This window comes from Monopterus albus, unplaced genomic scaffold, assembly GCF_001952655.1.
Source record: "Monopterus albus unplaced genomic scaffold, M_albus_1.0 scaffold72.1, whole genome shotgun sequence".
Taxonomy (NCBI): Eukaryota; Metazoa; Chordata; class Actinopteri; order Synbranchiformes; family Synbranchidae; genus Monopterus; species Monopterus albus.
Genome location: NW_018127952.1, coordinates 327,891 through 350,868, shown reverse-complemented (window position 1 = coordinate 350,868; position 22,978 = coordinate 327,891). Strand labels below are relative to the sequence as shown.

The following is a 22,978-nucleotide window of genomic DNA, read 5'->3' as shown; positions in this document are numbered from 1 at the left end:
TGAGGGTTTTTGGGGGGGGGGGGTGTCTTTCCACTCAATGGATCATTGTTGCACACTGGGATGGCCTGTTTGGCACTGTATGCAATATGACATCCCAAGTCATCCCCTCTGTGTGCAAACGTTTACTGTACCAACAGCCAAAAAACATGCATTGGTATATTTGCATATGGAAGATAATCATTAGTAGTGATCAGTTTCTTGCTCTCTTTCTGTATGTGTGTACGCGTGCAGACGTGTTTGTTTGGGGTTCTCTTGAATGATATGTTTATACATTCAGTGGAATGTTCAAATTTATTGAGAAAAAAATTTAAAACTTAAATCTCCCATTTACAAAAATATTCAGTGCCTTTGGTGTGGCTGCCCAAACTTCGATCAGGTGCATCCTGTTTGCTTTAAATATCCATGAGCTGCGTCTAGAGATTTACTAGAATCCACCTGTAGTAAATCAAAATGAATGACAGTTTAGAAAGACTGATACCTGTGTATTTACCTGTGTATTTAAAGCTACACGGAGCACGTTTCTACAGAAAAAATATTTGGAACAAAAAATAATTATATTATATAGTGTAGATTTAAGGTCCGGCAATGCACACTGCATGTCAGGACAAAAGAACAAGCCATGAGGTCCAAGGAATTCTCTGTAAATGCTGTGACAAGAACAATGACAAGAACCCAACTGTCACTCTAACAGAGTGCCTCTTCAGAAGTCCTTTGCAAAGATGGGAGAACCCGTCGGAAGGACGGCCATCTCAGCAACACACCATCAGTTAGGTCTCTAGCAAAGTGGCTACACAGAAGTCTCATTCTAAGCCTTAAAGCTCAGAATACTTTTGTAAATGAGAGATTTTGGTTTTTGATTTTAATAAAGTTGAAAAAAATTCTAAGAACATGTTTTCACTTTGTCATTATGGGTTTACTGAGTGTAGACTGGTGGGCAAAAATTTCAATTTCATCAATTTAAAATAAAATCTAGGTCCAATAAACTGTGCAAAATATGAAGGAGTCTGAATATTTCCTGAAGACACTGTAAGAACTATGACATGGTGTGTCCATTTCGTATGTGTCAGTCTTCACTACAAGGGTATAACACTTGTCTTTTATTAAAGTTTTCTTGTAAACATCAATTTGCAGTCCTTCTGACAGCAATACCTCCATGTGCAGTGAAAAGTTACAGGAAATTTGGGTTTGTTCTTTCTTGTTGGCAGCAATAATGATAATTGTCTGCAATGAGTCATTTCTTAGACAATGTGTGAAGTAAAACAATGATTTGCCTGTGTATGAACCAGTTATTTTCAGAACAGTGCTTCAAATTTACTCACACTAAAATACCTGAAGATTTAACTTTGAAGAACTGGACCTGGATAACAAGACATGAATGCTGCATTAAGCTACTATTTCTCTGTCCATTTGCTACACATGCACCCCAGGCATAAATATGACAACACATATTTAAAAAGTAAATCAGCGAAAGGTCATTTCTGGTTCATTAGCTGCCCTCTGGTCTAATCCGTTCCCCACATTACAGATGGCTCGGTGTGACTCCAGCTGAATTTATCTGGCAACTAGTGAAGAAGACGTCCAGTTTTATGGCTCCGCGTTCTTGTTGAAACACAAAACAGACAGACTACCCACCCACTGAGCACCCATTTGCACTCACCTATTTTGTTATAGGACAGACAAGATATAGTTAATTTAAATGTTACTGAACATTTATAGGAAGGTGGCATTTATGTCATTAACCATTTACTTCATAAACACATGCATATATCTTTTCATGCTGTTCTGGGTTTGACTGCAATGGGTTTTTAGAAGCTAAACAGTCTGCTTTTTTTAATTCTGCAGGAAAACTCAGCACTACTGTATTTTGGCACAGGTCAGGGATTGATTTATGCTTTCATATTACATCTAATTTAGCACAGTACAGTCTACAAGCCAAAATTTCAGACTAATCCCGCTTTTACATATATTAGTATTGCAGTGGAGTTGGGGGACATGCAAGAGCCACATTTGGTCAAAATTGAATCAGCATGGCCCAGGATATGCTGACTTTTTTTTGGTCAAGCACTAAAATATTGGATATTACAAGCAAAAATAGTCCTGAAAATATAGTATCATTAGGGGTCATTTTTCCTTAGCCTGACAAAGTTCCACCAGCACCGCAGAAGATATTATTCCATTTTCACAGGCTGAGCAGTACATGTGACTCATAAAATGACCTATTATGTGTAAAATCTGTGGAATTCTCATTTAAACATGAACAAAAGCAAACTAAATTGAGTCTTACTCGAAGGGGTTATACTGAAACTGGTGCTCAGAAGTGCAATTATTATATAACACATGAATCTTCTTAAGCTCATAGAAGGTTGGTGAACTAAAATGGTCTGTGGCTTAATGAGCAACCAGAGGTGAAACCCAAAGAGGATGAGGAAGGAGAAGGAACATCAACACTTGTAACATCAGCTGGTGTCTGACCCTCACTGCAGGACCCCAGAGAGCTACTGTGACTGCCTAGAGGTGGTAAAATGTTAAAATGGTATACCCTGTAAAACTAAAAAAACAAAGGTTATTATATATACCAGGATTTGGCAGTGTGACAGGTGAGCAGTGTCATTTTACCAACAGTTAAGTTTCATTAATCCAACATGTATGCATGCAAAAAACAGGATTGCTGAGATTTTTGCCTTTTGTCTGTTTTGACCCTACTCAGCCTCATTCCCCTCGTCCTGTTCTTTGTAACTCTCTCTACTCTTCCTTCCCCAGTTTATTTAAGAGGAAAGCACTGACCTCTAGTGGTGAAGTGGCTCCTTACACAGAAGGTTTCACTGAGGATTGTGTTCTCAAGCTGACAGATGTCACATGTAACTGATTAGAAATACATTTATATCAACTTTATACATTGTGTTAGGGCCGTTTTTTCTTTGCAAAAACTGCTGTTTAAATTGAACAAAGAAAGCACTTTAGATGTGAGCTTTGTACACAGGCCTGGTGACCACAGATAGCAATCAGAATAAGAGAATGAATCACAGTGTCCACACAAAGGGCTGTTTGTCCCACATTACCAGAGGGTTTCTCAGAAAACACAGCACAAACGTAATATCCCCTGCATAGCGTCTGAAAAAGATATAAATACTAAAAGCCTCCCTACTCTGACTTTCCTCTGAAGGGGATCCAAAAGTCACCGCTCAAGTCTTGGAAGCCTGGCCAACAGTGGGTCTGATAAAAAGAACAGTATTAATGTTCTTCCATCACTGCTTTGTTCTCTGGAGACAGCCTCTGTTTAGACTTCCACAAGGACAGACAAATAAATAGAGGTTGGCCGACCACGTCTCCATCCAAACATACACTTATATCCAGTGACAATTCTCTCTTTTTTTTTTTTTATCCCAATTTCAACCAACAGCATGCCAGATCAGGAAAATGTCACATATACTGAGCATCATTAGTGTTCCAGGGATATGTAGAAAGTATTTCTAGGGAAACTCCATTAACTGAGACATCAAAGTTTGTTCACAGGTCCTGGGGGATCTGCACATGTGAAAGAGGTTGTATAAGACTACTGTGGCTCTGTTATACTGAAGTCAGATTTCAGAACTTAACTTGTGTCCCAGTAGTTTTCATTGCTCAGTGTAATTTCTCATCTGGGGCTTCTTTCATAATTTCTAAGCGAATACATGAAAGACATTACTGTAAATGGGTATAATGAGCTGCATAAAAAACCTCAACCATCTTTTCAGTTGAAGAGTCATTTGTTAGAATTCAGCAGTTCCATTTATTTGACAGTGCTTCTGTGTGTGAATTCTGTTGAAGGTTAATGTCAACCTAAAACAAGCACTGTTTGTTTTTTTTTAGATTTGTGAAAGAAAATATGTATGGGAAAATCCCTTACAAACCTTTGTACTGGGACAGAGGCAATCTTACGCTTTACAACTTAAATCAGAGCCGAGCCAGTTGTTTTCAAGAGTTGTGTGCATGTGTGTGTGTGTGTGTGTGAATATAATGCTTTTACTGACAGATACACTCTTTTTACTGTGAAGCACATACATGCTGGCATTTTATAAAAAACGTTTCAGGAGGAAATAACAGAAGAGTGGGTGTAATTACAGCTACTATACACAGGATGTCAGTACTTTAGTACATTAGTACTAGCTGAGAGAGACATGAAAAACAATCAAATAGAAGAGAGTGGTAGTAAATATACTCAAATAAATTCATAAAACTGACTAAATTAGCAAAGCTGCATATCAACAGAGCTTTCCTTTGCTGCTCTGTCTGGTTCTTATCATCACCGATTAAACTCCTTGGAGGTCTGCTTTGGCTTTCTTGCTAGACTGAGCATCTGACAGGCCTTCTCTTGGCAGTACTCCTGTTGTGAGGAAGGCAGAGGACAGGACGAACAGCCATCCCAAAGAAAGCAGCCAACATCCCATCCTACACTGCACTAATAGGGCAGAATTCATTCTACAGTCTTAGAGCACCTGCATTGTGGCCATGTGCAAAGTTATTTGTAACATGTGTGTTTTTCCTACTAAAACAAACCAGTACATCTGTTGTAAAAATGGACTGTATCACACAATAGAACTTGGCATCATCATACTGTACTGAATTCAGTTGAACACACTCAACTTAAAAGCAAGCCGAAGCATAAGAGCCCACACGCACAAACCACTAATGGCACACAGCCAGCCATCAATAGTACTACATTTTAATAAGGTGAAAGCTAACAAACCCTCACTCCTACACAGGGTTTGCGTTAAAAACAACTGACAGTAAATAGCATTAAATCACATTTATTCTCCTACTAAAGAGAAAGGCACTGAAGTGAACTGATTGTTTCACTTTACTGCTTTACTTTAATCCCACAGTGCACCTCCTCCTGTCACCCTGTGAGATATGAAATGACCTGTTAATGTACTGTAGAGCAGAAGCTTTTGCATGATGACATCTTTTTTTTTAACCTAACGATTTTAACAGGAGATTTTAAGGAGCCACAGTCACGTTTCAGTTGCTATTACACGTTGTGCAGTATCTTCATCTGGGAGAAGTTTTTTAATCAAGCTAATTATTGTTCTGTCCTCTCTGCTTTTGCTGAAGTCTAATAAAATTAAAACCCTAGGAGTCTCACATGGCACATTAATAGGCTACTGGAAACTGAACCCAGCAACATGTGTCATAACAAACGTGAGTCCTCATCTAATTACGGTCACACTGAGCTTATGACAGCAAAGTGCTCATAAAACCCATAAAATTGATCTTCCCTTTGGTGATGTGTCTAATTCTTTGCCCTTTTTAATAATGGTTGCTATTGGCTGGGCAGTGGAAGCGCTACAGCCATGACGCAGGTTGTGTGACGCGTAAAATGGGCGGATTTCCTGTTCCAACACTGCAAAAAACATTCAGCCTAACATTATGTTCACTCTGCTTTGCTCACTTCCAATACAGTCAACGCGTTTTTATCCCGAATTTTCAGCAAAATGGGATTCTGAGCAATGGCTGAATATGTTCACCATTTCACTCCATTAGTGGGCCTATGGTCTACTTAAAAAGTCTGAACGAACTCTTAAATCTGTTGGCAATAAGTGTGTGAAATAAGCAGGAGAAAGGATTGGTTTCATATTGTTTCCCCTGATCAACAATGAAAAAATAAAAGATTGTAAAGCTTTTCGCCAGCTGATGAATCTTGGTAAAATGGGCACTTTTTGCAGTGTTCTCCTCCTCCTTCCCCTTCTCCTCCCCTCTGTTACTCACAAGCTCTATTACTGCTCTGGCAGGTTCTGTTTTATCTCACACGGGGCAAGAAGAGCCTCCCTGCTTAGCTGATTGTAATTATATAGAGGTGACCTGGTTTCAGCACCGCGGCTCGTCACCAGCACCTGTACACAGCAGATATCTGGCCAACCCCTCCCCACCTGGTTCGTGTGACAGAGCGCGTACCCAGGGCGCAGCCTACGCGGCAGTTTCAGCACCAGCGCGGCGGCTGGAGCGGAGCTGTCCACACATTCAGCACTTTTCATCTGGAAAAGGGAACCAGACCCCAGACAGCAAGAGAGTCGGGAGATATCTGCCTCCCGGACACTCCGAGACAGCTTATTTCAGGATGGCATCAAAATACGTCGGTCTTTTCGTTCTTTTCCTAATTCTAGCCCTGGATGTAGTGAGCCAGAGCTCTGCCTTCCCCACACCGACAGCCTCAACGAATGGTGAGTTGGCCATCACCTTTAACCCTGCGATTCTAGTAGTCTAGTAGTCATATAAACATTTATTTGTGAGAATGGTTGGGAAAACTGTTAATGGAGGCAATATGTGACTTACAATGGTTATTTTAGCAGCTCCACTAAGTGCAAGAAGGTCATACAACTCAGTACGCATGGTACACAAAAATTAAAAGTTACAACAAGGTTCATTATCTAATCATTTAAAACAATAAAATATAAGACTCCGGCAGGGGTTTAAACCACAGGATATGGAAACTTCGGGGGGTAATATTGGAATGTGTTTATTTTTACATGTGTTTTATGATGTTTTGTAAAAACTGTTTCAGGAACTCCACTAAAGTGGTGTTCAGCTCTAAGTCAGCTGGCGGGTGTTTAAACCAAGCCTGGTTGCCTGTTCAAGCCGCTTGTGGTCTATTTTTGCTGCTAATCCGATAAAGCTCTGCCTACAGTGGTGGAGACAGTTTGACGGTGGACATTCACACATTCAACGAGGCTAATCCTGGGTATGACAGAGAAAGTTTTACAAGGGCAGAAAGAGGGAAATGATTTCTGCAACAGTGGAGAGAGTTTGGAAATCTACGACTGGATACAGAACAGACTGCAGTGTTAAATCCTTCGAAAAAGAAGTGATTATAGTAATTTGGCTTATGCTGCATGCATTGTGTATTGTGTATTTGTTTATGCTGAAAGCGAAAAATAACCAATAGATTTGATAACAAAAGGATTACTTTTATATAGTACAGTACTGTTATGCACTGTATTATTATTAATATTATAATACATCAAACTGTCTACACCACAGTACTCTGCTTGTGAGAGCAGAAACATCAAGTCTGAGCTGAAAAGGTTTTAAAATAAGACAAAACTAACTCAACAGATCAAAGTTAATACATTGTGATACCTTTTAATAAAACATTATCATATCATACATTTATTTAAAAAGCTTGTTTATTCATGTGCAATTTACACTTCACAACCTACAAAATCTGGGTTTGCGTATCAAGAGTAAAGCGTGCTTTGTACCACCAATATAGTGATTACATCCATATTTTTGTTGCAGATAAAACTGTGTACAATAGACAGTTGACTGAAGAACGACCGCTACAAGAGCAGGTGAGCTCCTTATCTACGGCCTGTAATAAATTTTTCCATCCAATATCTGGCCAAATTGGTTTTATGATTATTTGTCAAACAACCTAGGTACTGTCCCAGAAAACAATATTAATCAGAGCTTATCCTGAAATGGAAATAATTGGTTTAATGTCATCATTTCCCCAGATTGCTGAGGCAGACAACGTGAAGACTGCAGTCCAGTCAGCTGGTAAGAGGAACCCCTGTTGCCAGTCAATTAATGACTTTATTTCTGCCTGCTGAGTGGGTTCATGTTGCAGCATTTCCAGTAAAACCTGTATCATCTCTACTGAGAAATCACAAATCTTAGAACTACACTCATGTAAGAGGAGATCATCTTCACTTATGTGTTTCGCTGGTTTGATCATCTCCCTGCATTTCAGAGAGCAAGCGTCCCACTGCCTCTGAGGACACAGAGTCAGCTCAGGATCTTGATGACTTGACCGTGCTCAGGACATTGGCTGATGGCCAGAAATCAAAAGACAACACTGAGGTGCCGGTCAAGAAGGAGGAGCAGTACGTTCCTGATGAATCCGATTCCACCAAGAGCCGACGTCTGGCTGAAGACTATGACTCCACCAAGAACGGGATGAGCTATGGCAAGTACCATGGTATGCGCACCTGTTAAAATGCAACTTGTTAACAGTCCTTGTCCTGGCATTGTTGGTAAAGGTGCAGTGGGTTAGCTGCTGACCACCATATTGGGTTCTTCTGTTTGTGTGACCAAGGGCTAATGTCACGTGCTTCTGTCTGTCACTGGCTAGCCACCAGGAGGATGTATGTGTGTGTGTGTGTATGTGTGTGAGGGCATTAAACAGAGACAGACAGAAAGAGTCAAAGACAGAACACGAGCACGCAGGAGAGAAAATTGATCTTCTCCCTGTGTGAAAGCAAATCCTAGACCACTGATGCAGCACAAAAGCTTCTTCTTTTACATGTCTCTCCTTACTTCTAATGTGTGGCTTGGATTTTCAACCGCAAACATCATTGTCTCGTGACAATCTCATATTGAGAAATGAAAAGAAATATTTTGCCTTTGACAGACCTCTGAGTAAAGATACAGTCATACAACCTTTTTCATCAGATCAGCACACATTTCACTGTATATGCTTGTAATTTGATATCTACTTCAGTCATCAGCATCTGTGAGGCGAGGTGACTCAGACACAAAGCGCTGAGTGCTACTCTTCATCGATTTGTGCAGTCAGGCTGGCAATGACAAGCTGCTCATCAGGTGATGCTACATCTAAATTTGGCAAGAGCAGAGTGGATTTGATTTCTTATTTCCTAGTGTTAGACAGAAATAGGTCGGGTATTTGAAGGTAAGGTAGATCACAGATGATCCCACCTGCCTGCCAATACAAGCCTAAGTATTCTGGCAAAGTTTATTTTTATTGTGTGTGTAGATCTTGGGAAACAGCAGGGGCTCTTATGTAAGAGTCAAGCTGTAACAATTGCACAGTTCTTACTCATTAATACAGAAATGCTAAACGTGAGGAGAGGTCAGAACCAAAAAAATCTATTACTGATGAATCGTGTTCCACCTAATGAAAAGGAAACTTTATTTTAGATCTAAAGTTTTATCATGCAATAGAGGGACAGAGAAGTAAAACAGAAGGATACATCAAATCTCCCACATGAAACTGGGAAAAGTTGAAACAATATTGAAGCGTAGCGTTTATAAGAAAAGACATAGAAATGCATTCTTTATACCTGCATGTCGCTAATAAACATGTTGAGAAACTCCAAATTGTAACATATACACTATCTCCTCTCAGACGACTCGGAGAGCTTCCGTCAGGTCGACGGCACTCCGCTGACAGCAGAAGACATTGTGCAGAAAATCGCACACAAGATCTACGAGGAGGATGACAGAGGGGTGTTTGACAGGATTGTCTCCAAACTGCTCAAACTGGGGCTGGTAGGATTGAGCTTGTACTCTCATATGGCATTTGATTTGACACAGCATGCAGCATGACATTTACTCAGTAGGAGTGCTCTCCCTTTCTCTCTCTCTCTCCCACTCTCTCTCTCTCTTTCTGGGTTCCCTGGTTTTTTTTCACAGGAAGTGGAAGAGATATGTGAATTGTGCTTTGTTCCATTATCTCAGTTGTGAATTACTTTTTTTGGCAGTCAATAAGTAGTTTGGCAGTGCTCAGATCACTCCCGTTCTCTCAGTGAGAGTGATAAATAGATGGTTTATAGTCAGTACATATCTTACATTTATTATTATACGCATTTGTTCTCACTCTTTTTCCCTTTGTCTTTCTGTAGATCACAGAGAGCCAGGCAGATACTCTGGAGTACCAGGTAGCTGAGGCTCTCCAGGATCTCATCACCAAAAATGCCAAGAAGAATGAGATTGAAGATGCCGAGCGCAACAGTAAAGAATCCAGGGAAGAGCAGGGTGATCAGGGTTCAGATGTAAACACGGTAAAACTTATCAAGAAGTGATGGCTGTGGTAGCAAGCATAACAATAAGGATGACAATGATAACAAAAAAAAAATATGGCATTTCCAGGACATGTGGGAGCCACCGAGGTGGCACTATGATGAAGAGGACGAAGAGCAAAATGATGATGATATAGAGCAGGAGGTGGACAGGGATGCAGAAGAAGAGCGGGACAACACAGCTGACAACACCTGGGACAAGGATACTCAGCAGGGCAATGAGGTGAGCCCTGAAGACGGGCTCCAGGACCTTCAGTACTTCCCAAACTTCTACCGTCTGCTCAGAAGCCTCAACTCAGGTAAAAATATAAACACACCCTGACGGTGCTGTGACATTTTAGATCATAGCCATGGAAATCATTGCTTCATAGCATCCTTCATCCACAAATAGTGGATATTCAGATCAAGAATGGGATCCGAGAGCTGTTGTTGTCACGGTGATGTTGTTTTCAAGAATAAGTCCAAGCTTATTTTTTCCGCCTTTGTTTGTTTGGGAGTGTGGATAAAACACACACACATATAAGTAATTATTCATAATCCCATCATCATAACCCTCAGTCAAACACCATGTGGTTGCACTGACACTATGGCAACAAATTACTACTAACTTACTGATGCTAGATGTGTGTTTTGAGTTTGTCATCCTCTGGTTTTGCTGTTGCAGAGCAAGACACCCAGGAGCGAGAGACACTGATCACCATCATGAAGACGCTCATTGACTTTGTGAAGATGATGGTGAAGTATGGGACCATCACACCTGAAGAAGGAGTGTCCTATCTGGGTAAGACATAACACAGTGGCATCAACTCTCTTACAGTTGGGGGCGTTCTCTGCCAGAAGGTGAGGCATAAAATCTCAACCTTTGCAGACCTCGCTGCATAAATAACATGTATATGTAATTCAGTAGTATTGTACAGTTTTAGCAGTTTTACTTAATAATCTTAGTTAAATGTCAGTTTATTAGCTTTCTGTGAACCCTTCAATGGCACCGTCTGGTCCTGGTGGAGTTGAAAGGTCCAGGGAAAAGTCCCATAAAAAGACCCAAGGTTATTTTATCATCATTATACTGAGGTTCTTGCATTACACTTGTGAAGAGTTTTGCTGATGGAATGCATTACTATGAAACACAGTAGACTTATTTTTTGTGATTTGTTTTGCTGCTATATCATGTTATATATTAGTACATATTAATAATGTTGTTATATTAATTTTGGCCAAGTTGAATAGCCCTATATCTGTATGACCTGTGTGGGGATGAGAGATTTCAAATTTCAGGTTCAGTCCTTTGCGTGCATTTCTTTGTCTGTGTGTTATATGTGCTGTTTCCTTGTGTTCCATGTGTATTCAGCTGAACTATTTTTCCCAATCAGCCGGTGCGGTGGAGCATGTAGCCTGCACAAACACAAACAGAATAGTGTCAGGGACATTCTGTACAACCAGTCTTGTTTTTGTGACTGGCCATCACATCCCTAACCAGTGGAGAGGTCGGCCACCTGTAAGGGAAAGTTGCCATCTGTCTGTGAGCCTCAGGAAACCTCACAGCTGGCATCACTCTGCCTCTCTTCAAATGACATTCAATCACAGACAGAAAAAATAGAAATGGTATCATCTTTCATAGATGGCAGGGGATTTAGTTGTGCTTTTAAATCAGCTTGTTGATTATGGCTATCATTATTGTCATTACTGATTAACGTCAATTTTTTTTATTAATTGTTGAATCATTTAATGTTGAAATTGAGAAAAGTGCTTATCACTTGTTTTCATATCTTAAAGTGCTACATTAAAATTGTTTTCACTTTACTGTGACATACAGTAAAACAGACAGAAGCATCTTCTAATTTGACAATCTTAAAACAAACACTGCTTGGCATGTTGACTGAAATGAAAACTTATTATTTTCTATCTGTTAACTAATAAATTTTAACAAATTATCCAAACACTAGTCTTAACACAGATATGTGTATCCCTCTGTAAGAACCACAATCAAGTATTATAACTAAGGCTCAACTATCAAGGCTGTAGAAGGTTTAATCAATACTTCTTAAGACAAGCCCTAGCAGCAGTTGGCCATTGCTCTCTCTTACCACGGAGCAAATGACTACTGCTGATGTTACTCTCTGCAAGACAGGCATAAAATGAGATGTGAGTTTCCTAGGCAACCCTTTTGGCTTTATGTGCCATACTGTGGGCTAAGAGGAGCTAGCAGGATGAACCTCTGCCATCACCTAGCAACATTTTAGTGCCCCTCTCCCCACCTCTATCCCCAAAAGACCGTGGCACTCTGATGACTCACCCAGGTACCCGGCTGAATGCACACAGTTGTCCATCAGCACTAATCTGTCTGAGGATGATGGCTCAAGATAGGGAGAAGCATGTAGAGGAAGAAACCGGGGGAGGAAGAAAGATGGTGTGTATCTGTGAGTGTGGGCAGAGCAGAGAGGGAGGATGAAATAATATGCTTCCACTGTGCTACAGGTGGGAGGAGGCAGCTTGAATGCACAGAAAAAGGGCAAGGCAAAGTGACCTGTTTAGATAACAAGTAATGAAACGAGGCTGTAGTGAGCAGGGATAAGAAGGGAAATTATAAGTCTTCTTCATGCTCACTGACAGTGCTGAAGTCAGGCCTTTCTTTTACATCTGTGGTTTCCACATGTCCTTATATCTAGCTATATAATATGGGACTATGTAAAACTCCTGATTAGATCAGGACCCAATTCAAAAAATATTGCTCCTCTGCTCTAACTTGTAGTGATATTTTCTCATCTTCAGTTTTCCACTTTGTACAGAGATGTGCTTTTTCCTTTCATGCATAAAGAAAATGACTAACATGTCAAACTTCCAAAATACATGCTTTTAACTCAGTGCCTTTTAGGCGCTTGGGTATTGCTTTACTTTAAGGCCACCTATTTTTCATTTGTAAGCATTAGTCAAACATTTAATACGTGGTTTATAATAAAATATAAACTATAACAGACAATGAATGATAACATAGTGAATTAAATATATCCTCATAGGAAGAATTGCTGACAATACTATACATTATAAACACTTCAAGATGTCTGTATAGCTGAATATAATGTTTATATTATATCTATATTATGTTTAAATAGTTGCTTCTAAATTCTAAGTAGGGGGACTTAAATTAAATGTTACTGCATACAAAGGAAGACTTGATCTGGGATGTGCTTTCTCTGCTTTTGGACATAATGATTCACCCATTATTAATCCAGGGAGGACTAGTTGTCAACTAACTCTAGTCCTTGTCGGTGTCATTCTCTGACTGATTTGGGCTCTTTAATATTTTCTAATCTTCTTGTTTGTGCTATTCAAGGGGCAATGCTACAAATCATGGGGTTAGATAGTCACAAATCTAAGGTGGAAAAATACAGGGCTGTGTCATTGATTTTACAATGCATGAGTCAATTATTGAAAATGACAGTGTGAAAAAACACTGAAATGCTTTTTAATGATTAAGAGATTAAGATCTTTTCATTTCCTGTATGTACAGTAAAGTAAACTGACGACACAGGGCTGCTGAAATCTAAAGTAAATGTTTTGCCTGTTTCACACACGTGCAGAAAATCTGGATGCTATGATCGCCATGCAGACCAAGAACAAACTGGGCAAATCATTCAGGCCTCCTGACTTCACTGGACCCAATGGTAACCCAGCCTCAAGTTGTCTTCCAAGCCTGTCACACATAACATTTTGAGAAATTTTTCAGTCAATGCTACCCTCAGATACATTTTTACACTTTAGTTTTTGTACAGGTTAAACAAAGTACATATAATGTATTAATTAGTGTCTGCTAGATAGCAAACAAGCATATTTCTCAAAATGTTACACTTTATAAGTATCTCAACCAGCAAGAGAGCAGTTTTTTAATGCAGCATGTATTGTTTCTTTGCTGCAGGGAAAAACTTGGATGAGGATGACAACACCAAGGCCGACGCAGCCAAGATGCAGAAGGAGTATGAGAACCTGAAAGACTCTACCAAGGAGGAGCAGCCATCGACTGAGACTAGTCCGTCCACTCCCGATAAACAGATGAAACATAAATAGCTTTTTGTTTAGCAATTCAATCATTTGCTATAATAATTTCATATAGTTTTGCCCATTTCTGCCTTTTGCATGACTCTCTGTTTGTTTTTTTCATTATTGTTTCAGTGAAATGAAGCAAAACATCTTCTCCACTTCTTTATTTGAATGCAATGGGGCCAGGGCTATTTCAGACCTTTTGTTATCCCTCAGCAGGGCTGACGTGAACTAGACAACACTGTGACAGTCCAAGCCAGTCATAGATAAGCCCTTGCTTGTCCCTGAACTAGGCCAGTCCAATAACACTCACATGGGGAGCTTGTCACAGCTGCCATTATTTTATGTCCTTGTACACTAAACTGTACTCAGTCTAATCCACACACACACACACAGACACAAATGTGCATATAAGAAAAAAGCAAAATGAAACTAATTTATAAGCTAAGCACAGTCATGACATGGCGTATGGCTGCCTTGGTAGCACATGGATCTAAACTGTCTATGCATATATATATATATATATGTACCTTATTTTAATTTTCCAAATGCACATTCGTTTCTTACATACTTATTTTGCTCTCTCAGCCTTATATTGCTTACTTGTCTACTCATTGCTTTATGGAAGAACATTGTACATACACACTGAGACCCAATGTACCAGAGTCAAATTCCTCGTGTGTCCAACATACCTGGCCAATAAGGCTGATTCTGATATCATGCAAGTATTGCATCAACCATTTCTCACAATAAGTTGGTCTTTTTTGGACCAGGGTCAGAAAAAAACATGTCTTGTGCTACTTGTTTAATTTGAAAGTACAGTCCTGGCTGCCAGCGTGTTCCCATTAGTACTGAAATGTTCAAAAAGTCTTGCTTCAGGAGATTTTTCTGTTGTAAATATATGATAGCTGCTGGGACAAAAAGGGCAATTTTCACATCTCCTTTCCTTCATCTTCTCCTCTTAACTTCAGATCAGCCTGGAAGATCAGAAACATATCTGGAAGCCATCAGGAAGAACATTGAGTGGCTGAAGAAGCACAACAAAAAAGAAGGCAAAGATGGTGAGACCCCCTTATTAGAAAACAATAATTATATTAAGTGTGGATGCAGGGCAGCATGGTGGCGCAGTGGTTATCACTGTTGCCTCACAGTGAGACGGTTCTGGGTTTGAGCCACTGTTTTTTTTTATGTAAATATGTCAAATAAAAACCAATATAAAAATGAAACTAATTGATAAGCTAAGCACAGTCATGACATGGCGTATGGCTGCCTTGGTAGCACATGGATCTAAACTGTCTATGTATATATATATATATATATATATATATGTATGTACCTTATTTTAATTTTCCAAATGCACATTCGTTTCTTACATACTTATTTTGCTCTCTCAGCCTTATATTGCTTACTTGTCTACTCATTGCTTTATGGAAGAACATTGTACATACACACTGAGACCCAATGTACCAGAGTCAAATTCCTCGTGTGTCCAACATACCTGGCCAATAAGGCTGATTCTGATATCATGCAAGTATTGCATCAACCATTTCTCACAATAAGTTGGTCTTTTTTGGACCAGGGTCAGAAAAAAACATGTCTTGTGCTACTTGTTTAATTTGAAAGTACAGTCCTGGCTGCCAGCGTGTTCCCATTAGTACTGAAATGTTCAAAAAGTCTTGCTTCAGGAGATTTTTCTGTTGTAAATATATGATAGCTGCTGGGACAAAAAGGGCAATTTTCACATCTCCTTTCCTTCATCTTCTCCTCTTAACTTCAGATCAGCCTGGAAGATCAGAAACATATCTGGAAGCCATCAGGAAGAACATTGAGTGGCTGAAGAAGCACAACAAAAAAGAAGGCAAAGATGGTGAGACCCCCTTATTAGAAAACAATAATTATATTAAGTGTGGATGCAGGGCAGCATGGTGGCGCAGTGGTTATCACTGTTGCCTCACAGTGAGACGGTTCTGGGTTTGAGCCCCAGCCGACCCGCGGCTTTTCTGTGCGGAGTTTGCATGTTTGCCCTGTGCTTGCGTGGGTTCTCTCTGGGTGCTGTGGCTTCTTCCCACTGTCCAAAGACATGCAGCATAGGTTGATTGGCATCTCTAAATTGCCCATGTGAGTGGTTGTTAGTCTGCATGTTAGCCCTGTGATGGACTGGCAACCTGTCCAGGGTGTCTCTCGCCCACAGCTGGCTGGGATTGGCTCCAGCCTCCCGTGACCCTGTTTGGGACTAAGCAGTATAAAAAATGTGTGGATGCACTACCATATCCATTTTAACTAGTCACTCCAGAGTCCTCTCTCCTCTCCAATCCATGCTGAGTTTTAAAAGCAGGAATAAAAAACCTCCTCATTTGCAAACCGCCGTCTCACCACAAAATTGTGCTGGGTCACAGGCAGATCTAAGGTGACACAGTAAAAGACAGAAAATCTGAAGCCTTCTTTTTGCTAACCTCGATTTGTAATTAAAATCACTGTAGGATACCAGGATAGATGCTTCACTTCTAATCTCATAAATATGGACCATTCTTGATACTAATTACTGGTGATATAGCTGCCTTGTTTAGAGACAAAGGTCTGTTCATTTATTCCCTCATACCTGTTCCTCAACATTTTTGCCATGTTTGTGTTTGTGCAACTGAGCATATTTTCATGTGAGAGCATTTGAAAGGGAGATATAAACACTGGACCTCATCTTTAATCAGCACCTTTATCACATCTAACATGAAAAGCCATGAAAAGGCCACAACATCTTTGTTCTCAATGCCTGTTTATGTCTAGCCCTTTCATTCATGAATTATAAAAGTGACATCCAGGATTTTTTCCCTGTGGTTTTAAAAAACTGAACTTTTTTTTACATACATTTTTCCCATTTAGTAGACAAACAATAACTCATAATTTCCCAAGATAAAATCAATACTTGTAAAATGTAACAACAATATGTTTCTTTAGGTGTTACTTGATGTTACCATAATATTTTTTACCTCCAAAGCAGTCTTTCTATAGAAGGACTGGCAAGGTATTCCTAAGCTGCTCAGCCTTTCTGGCTTTCCATCAGCTATCTTGGTTTTGAAAAGTTATTTTTGCAACTAACAATGGCGGATGGAGTATGGGATGACACACTAGTGTCCACTGTAGTGGGTGATATGCAACTACACAATCAGAACCCATGCACATACAAGAATACAGCTTTTAAATAGCTGTCCACCGTAGTGACCACTCTGCATGAAAGGGCTAGAGATTGTGTTTATGTATGATTTCCATAGTGTAATCCTTAGCATGTATAAAGAATCAGTATATAACTCAAAAATGGTGCAAGTCTCCAGAGCTGTGAAAACTGTGGTAGATTCACACCCACTCATCTAAGTGGAGAAGCCTGCTGTTCTCCACAGTGTAAAATCAAAGCCCAGTGGTGCTTCATTAAGTAGAGGAGAATGAAATGTTAATAAGTTCTCACTATTCAGGCCATCTGCACACTGGTGATCATCACAGTAAGACATCTCTTTGAGAAAAAAACAACAACAAAACAACAGTTCTATCTTAGTGAGGTTCATCTTTACTGTTCGTGTTCACTGACCTGGTCTAATCAGCTGCAATCAATAGGTGAATCAGCTTCAAGTGAGTCAGAAAAACAATTCAAAGGCAGTTTGACCCAGATTCTTGTGTGCATCTTAAAACCAGCATAAAAAAGCCTGACAATGAGCAGCAGCGAAGTTTTGTGTGGCTCTATATAAGACACTTCATTAGCATTCTAGTGTGTGGAGTGGTTGCCTGGGAGAACAGGGGCCTCCCCCCCTGCCTGTCCATGATGTGGGCAGAGGAGGCAAACAGATAATGTTGTGAGAACAGGCAAGTGCCAACCGAACACACACAAAGAGTCAAAATGTGACCCCAAAATCACCCAGTTTTCCTGTAGTATAACTAAAATGATACACCACCAGTAACACACCTTGAACCTGTTTATCCTGATTACTCTCTTCAGAGAAAAAATAGAGAGAAGGAGAACAAAAGCCTTTTCAACCAAAAAAAAGCCGTGTCATAGAAACAGAATAGACAACGGGCCATTTATTGTTTAGCACCCACTAGGACACTCTCAGCAAAGTCTGTGAGTGTGTGTGTGTAGTACACATGAACAGATGGAGAAGAGACAACATCCTGGTTTTGGCTCTTGGCTCGTGACAGTGAAAATTGAGAGAAGCTTTGCTTCCTCTAATCACATTAATCCCTCACACCCGCCATGTGTTTCATTTGCAAAACAACTGTATCCTGAAGCAATGAACAGTTTGCTGCTGCTAGAAAATATAATTAGAAAGGTGCAGCAGGTTTTGTGTAACTTCTTGGCTGCCCTCTATCCTTCTGTTCCTCCCTTACTCAGTGTCAGTTAGAGCAGGGAGAAGTGACGCTCTTTGCCTGCTCAACAAATCTCATTTGGGACTGATATTGATAATACAGATTTAAGTTGAGTCCATGTCTAAATATAGCTACATCCTGTGCAGCCTTATGGTGCTGTGTTACTGTCACTGTCAGTCAATTGTCTATAGCAAGGTAAATACAAATCATTCTACAAAAATTAATACCTGAAAACTAATTACTTTGAATTGAATACCAGGAATAATTTAAATGTAAAAAGTTAAGTGCCTTGGCAATAAAGCTTTGCTCTGTGATCTTCAGGCCTTTTTCTTTCCTGCTTATATGTGGTATCTTCTTTGCCTCAGACAAACATGCTAACACTGACCTTAATCCTACTTGATAATGAACTACCATGCCAGATTATAGCTTGTTTGGGTGTGTAGTATTAAGAAGACAGTTCAATGTCTGATCTATCCTACCAAGAATCACATTATAAATCCTTCATTTGGTGTGCCTGATTTTTCAGATTACGACCTGTCCAAGCTGAAGGACTTCATGGACCAGCAAGTTGATGCCTACATTGAGAAGGGCATCATGGCCAAGGATGAAGGCGACACTATCAAGAGGATCTACAGCAGCCTGTAACCTTATCATCCATCCCGCAACCCAGCTCTGGCCTAAAACACAGGACTGAATTTGACACTGAATTCTCCAACATAGCTCTGATCACTTACAATTATTTCCCATGGCATGGTGAACTATATGCTGTGTATTCAAGACTACCTACTTAGAGGAACTTGCTTATCCTCCCAGACATTCCTAAAATATATCAAGAAAAGGGATTTAATAATACCCTTAACAATACAAATTATTCCCCTACAGCTTTTAATTATTTTATGTAATAAATTCACACATCCAGCTCACATTTACTCCAACCTGACTCCTATGGGAAATGAATGTTATGGGAGTATGATGCTGTAGCTTTGACAAAAACAACCGTTTCCAATACTTTTTTCCTACAAAATACCCATTGTGTGTAACCTGTCTTAGCCTATTAGCTTCATTTTTTCCCCACCAAATGTGTAAGAGCTTAATGTATTCTTGATTTTTATTTACCAAAAATATACTTACGTGTATCATGTCAGTGCTCTCTGTACTCCTCTGCTCTCGTTTAGTTATTTTGAGGCCCACTAGGGGGTGATATCTGTAATCAACTCTGCATGTCTCAGAGTTCAACCTTTTCCATCTCTGTAGAGACACAAGATGAAGTGTTTTTAAATGTAAATATTTGTGATTTCTTTCCTAAAATGTAAAAGCAATTAAAACTTTGCCTTTTCTTTACTGGTGTACTTAACTGTGATAATGAAGCAGCCCTGGGGGGGGGATCACCATTACCTGGCCCCCACATACTCACAGGAGTCTTCAGTGTCATGAAACATTTCAGATCTCCACTTCGGGTTTAATTACATATTTATTCTTCCCAAATAAAACCAAACAGAATTTAAAAGCACAATAAAACAGCATTTACAGACAGTTCTCCACACACATAAATAATGCATTCACACTTCAAAAAATAGAGCAGCCCCTTTTGTTCCAAAATAAAAAAGCTCCTATGGGGCAAATTGAATGTGTTCAAAGGTATGAGTCCATCCACCACTTCTGTCAGGGTGTGCTCAACTCAAGGTAAACACTGACTAGGAAGGTCTGAAGATACTTTACAATGATACTATTCTAGAAAGTGGTTTAGAATGTCAAAAGCGGTTAGCAAGTATAACCAGGTAATCCTTCTGCCTCTGCTTAGCACTTTGTGTGTATATGTGAACATATGCAGCAGGTGGGTTCTGTACAGTAGCTTCAGAAGCATATGATGTGTGGATAGACACGTGCTCCGATGCTATTTATATCAGATGCTCCTCTGTGCTAATACAAAAACAAGAACAATGATTGCATATCAATAAATAAAAGGCAGACATGACACATTTGTTCACTGTGGTTTGGTAAAAGCAAAAAGGTAGAGAGAAAGAAAAGCAATGAAGTCTTGGTAGTGTTTGCACGAGGCAGGGCTTCAGGTGAAACAGACTGCTCCTTTATATCTGCTGGTATGATGTTGTGGGGTAGTTGTCATCATTGCTCCTGCAAAAAAAAAAAAAAAAAGATATATAGACTTTAATTTGAAGTGGAGACAAGGTTTTAATATGACTGCACAAACACTAACTCATTTCCTCTCTTTCTCTATTTGTTTAGCTTGTCTCAACGGTGTCTAGGTGAGTGTGTGAATAATGGATAAGGCTACGCAGACACAGCCAAGGGCTCATTTGGTCAGATGAGGGCCTCTCAGTACGAAACACCAATGTCATGGGTCCCATCATAAAGTTTAGTGTTTACTTTTTTAACTTGCCAATATTTTAGAAACAAGCTACTTGAGAGCCGCAGACTGCCACAGAGGCTATTGTACATGATCAAACTATTCACTGAGCTACAGGGACAATAAAACTGAAGTGAACTACTGTTAATTAAAAGGATGAAATATGGAAGAACTTATCAGCTCAGTGCATGCTGGGCCTCAACAGGCCATTCATGGAAAAATCAAACTGTTCCTATAGATGCCAAAGTTACTGATTTCTTCTAGGGATGCGGTAGTGGGCCAACTTTTCAAACCCACATCACACAGCTGTTTATAACTACCTGTAAGCAAATTCTGCCTTGTCAGGGTTCGATTCTTGGACCACTGCTGTTCAACCTGTACATGCTCCCTCTGGGTCAGATCATACATGACAATAACGCTGCCTTTCACATTTACACAGACAACGCTAAAATTTACTTAGCTCTGTCACTAAGTGACTGTGGTCCCTTAGGCTTTGACAACAAGGTTAGAAGTTATTGATCAGTTTGATTCTAGAGCTATAAAGGAAAAAACTCAAGTTAGAGTGTCATAATGAGTCAGACCTGAGCTTCACCAGTCACCTCAAGGCCATAACTAAATCAGTTTTTTTATCATCTCAAACCAACAGCAAGACTCAAGGGTCTCAGGTCCAGACAAGGTTTTAGAGAAACTTGCATCTCCAGCAGCCTGGACAATTGTAACGATCTTTTGTGTGGTCTTCTCAAAAAGACTGTTAGACAGCTTCATTCAGAGCGATGCTGCCAGACCTTTGATAAAATCCTTACACTGACTAACAGTTACCTATAGAATTGATGTTAAAGTGTTTCTGCTAGTTTGTAAAGCGCTCAGAGGCATGGGGCCAAAATACAGGTCTGATCTCCTTGAAGAATACAAAGCCAGCAGGGCTCTGAGATCCTTATCCTTAGACGGTGATGTGGGTTAGCAGGTCTTTGATGTGTCAAGCAGTGTTTGTTTCAAGGGCCTCCAGGCTTTGAAATGGCCTGCTTGATGAAATGAAGCTCTCAAAGTTTTTCTATATTGAATTTTATCAAAATGATTTTGTATAAACTGTTATCCTCTATCTGTACAGGGTGTACCCCGCTTCTCACCCAATGTCAGCTGAGATTGGCCCATGACCCTCATCAGGATAACTGTTATAGATAATGGATAGATGGGTATTTATCCTCAATTACACTTTTTCAGTGTAGTTATTTAACAACTTAACATTTTAATTGCTGTGCTCCACCTTACTACAGTATAAACTTGTTGACACATAAATTTGAACTAAATAAATCTGAATAATAGTTTCTGATATCAAACTAAAAATATATAGGAGTGCCTAAAACAAATCACTACACCAGTCAACTATATTCCCTCCAGTTAAGTGTAAATGGTTTGTGGCTCACTTCATCCTAGAGAGGAAGCCAAACAAGCATGTGGTCTGTGTTTGCTCTGGAACTGTATGGAAACAAAGGAGTGAGCCTCTGTTTGTCTGAGCAAACTGCAGCTCCCTGAGCCAGCCTTAGATGTGGCTGCAGTCAGAGACGGGGCTCAGCACAAACCTCAGCTGGTAGGTAAACATTTAAAGAGAAATTAAAAACTTTGTCTTGCACAATCACGCACGTCTCATACAAAACGCAGGTTTAGAGTTATAGCCACATCCGACAAAATTAATAAAACATGCAGTCGGTGGTTGCACAGCAATAAAATAGTTAATACTGTCTTGATATAGTGACAGATAACATTCACATTACTCAGCAGTATTTCAAACATGGATGTGTTTATCACATGATAGTTACTGCCTAAACAATTTCCCCTCACTCTTTCATGTGAAAATAGTTGCATACTAGACTGTAATACTACACTATACAGTGAAAATCCTAAATGTATTATTCTGTGGCTTATCTAATGTGACATGAAAGGCCCTCCTTATTCTAAATATGGCTTCGCTCCACCTGTGAAAATAGAAATTAGATATAATGGACAGCTGATGCTCAGTGGAGCTGCCAAAACAGTCAGATAATGTTACTCCAGGGCCACCAGGAAGGAAATTAACATAACAGCTCCTACAAGAAGGCCAGTATCCATTCTGAAAACATAATATGAGCCAAATATTTTTAGAGAACCTGAAATGGAAAAGCAGAACATGTGTCTGCTACATGACCGCTGCATTGTGACTCAGTCCTGACTAACAATAACCCCAGTTTCTCTATGAATGGGTGAATGCCAGGTATCAGTGACTTCCTCAGTAGTGAGCAAACATGAAAGCATTCTCTGCCTCAACAAATGGTGTCAGGAAGACATGGCCTGATTCAGCAAGTCAAATCTCCTGCTAATTACCTGTTGCATAACATGGCATCTGACCAGCACATCCTACTGGTAAAACCCTGACTCCTATCTACAATCAACCTTCTGT

At 39.8% G+C, this 22,978-nt stretch overlaps 2 protein-coding genes across 3 annotated transcripts in view; one reads left to right on the top strand and one right to left on the bottom strand.

Annotated features, from left to right (window-relative positions):
• Positions 1–5,755: 5,755 nt before the first annotated feature.
• scg3 (secretogranin III) lies at positions 5,756–19,514 on the top strand. Of its 2 annotated transcripts, none has more exons than XM_020605776.1 (12): positions 5,756–6,197; positions 7,273–7,325; positions 7,491–7,533; positions 7,727–7,942; positions 9,122–9,264; positions 9,618–9,776; positions 9,865–10,093; positions 10,459–10,575; positions 13,373–13,456; positions 13,708–13,818; positions 14,801–14,890; positions 18,706–19,514. In XM_020605776.1, the coding sequence occupies exons 1-12, from the start codon at positions 6,095–6,097 to the stop codon at positions 18,822–18,824; spliced, it is 1,467 nt and encodes a 488-aa protein (XP_020461432.1). In that variant the 5' UTR covers positions 5,756–6,094; the 3' UTR covers positions 18,825–19,514. The 2 variants fall into 2 exon arrangements, with proteins under 2 accessions (XP_020461432.1, XP_020461431.1); XM_020605775.1 differs by having other exon boundaries at positions 5,757–6,197; positions 7,727–7,954.
• Positions 19,515–19,637: 123 nt separating this feature from the next.
• lysmd2 (LysM, putative peptidoglycan-binding, domain containing 2) overlaps positions 19,638–22,978 on the bottom strand; it is a 5,283-nt gene continuing 1,942 nt past the window's right edge. Inside the window, exon 3 of the mRNA XM_020605777.1 lies at positions 19,638–20,312. Coding sequence (XP_020461433.1) covers positions 20,267–20,312 — 46 coding nt within the window. The 3' untranslated portion in view covers positions 19,638–20,266. The remainder of the gene's footprint in view (positions 20,313–22,978) is intronic.

What these genes read in the sequence shown, in the direction of transcription:
- scg3 (XM_020605775.1), top strand. Translation starts at nt 6,095, where the DNA reads ATGGCATCAAAATACGTCGGTCTTTTCGTTCTTTTCCTAATTCTAGCC. An exon ending in AACGACCGCTACAAGAGCAG is followed by an intron (nt 7,326 to 7,490) that starts GTGAGCTCCTTA and finishes TCATTTCCCCAG; the next exon opens with ATTGCTGAGGCAGACAACGT. An exon ending in GACTGCAGTCCAGTCAGCTG is followed by an intron (nt 7,534 to 7,726) that starts GTAAGAGGAACC and finishes CCTGCATTTCAG; the next exon opens with AGAGCAAGCGTCCCACTGCC.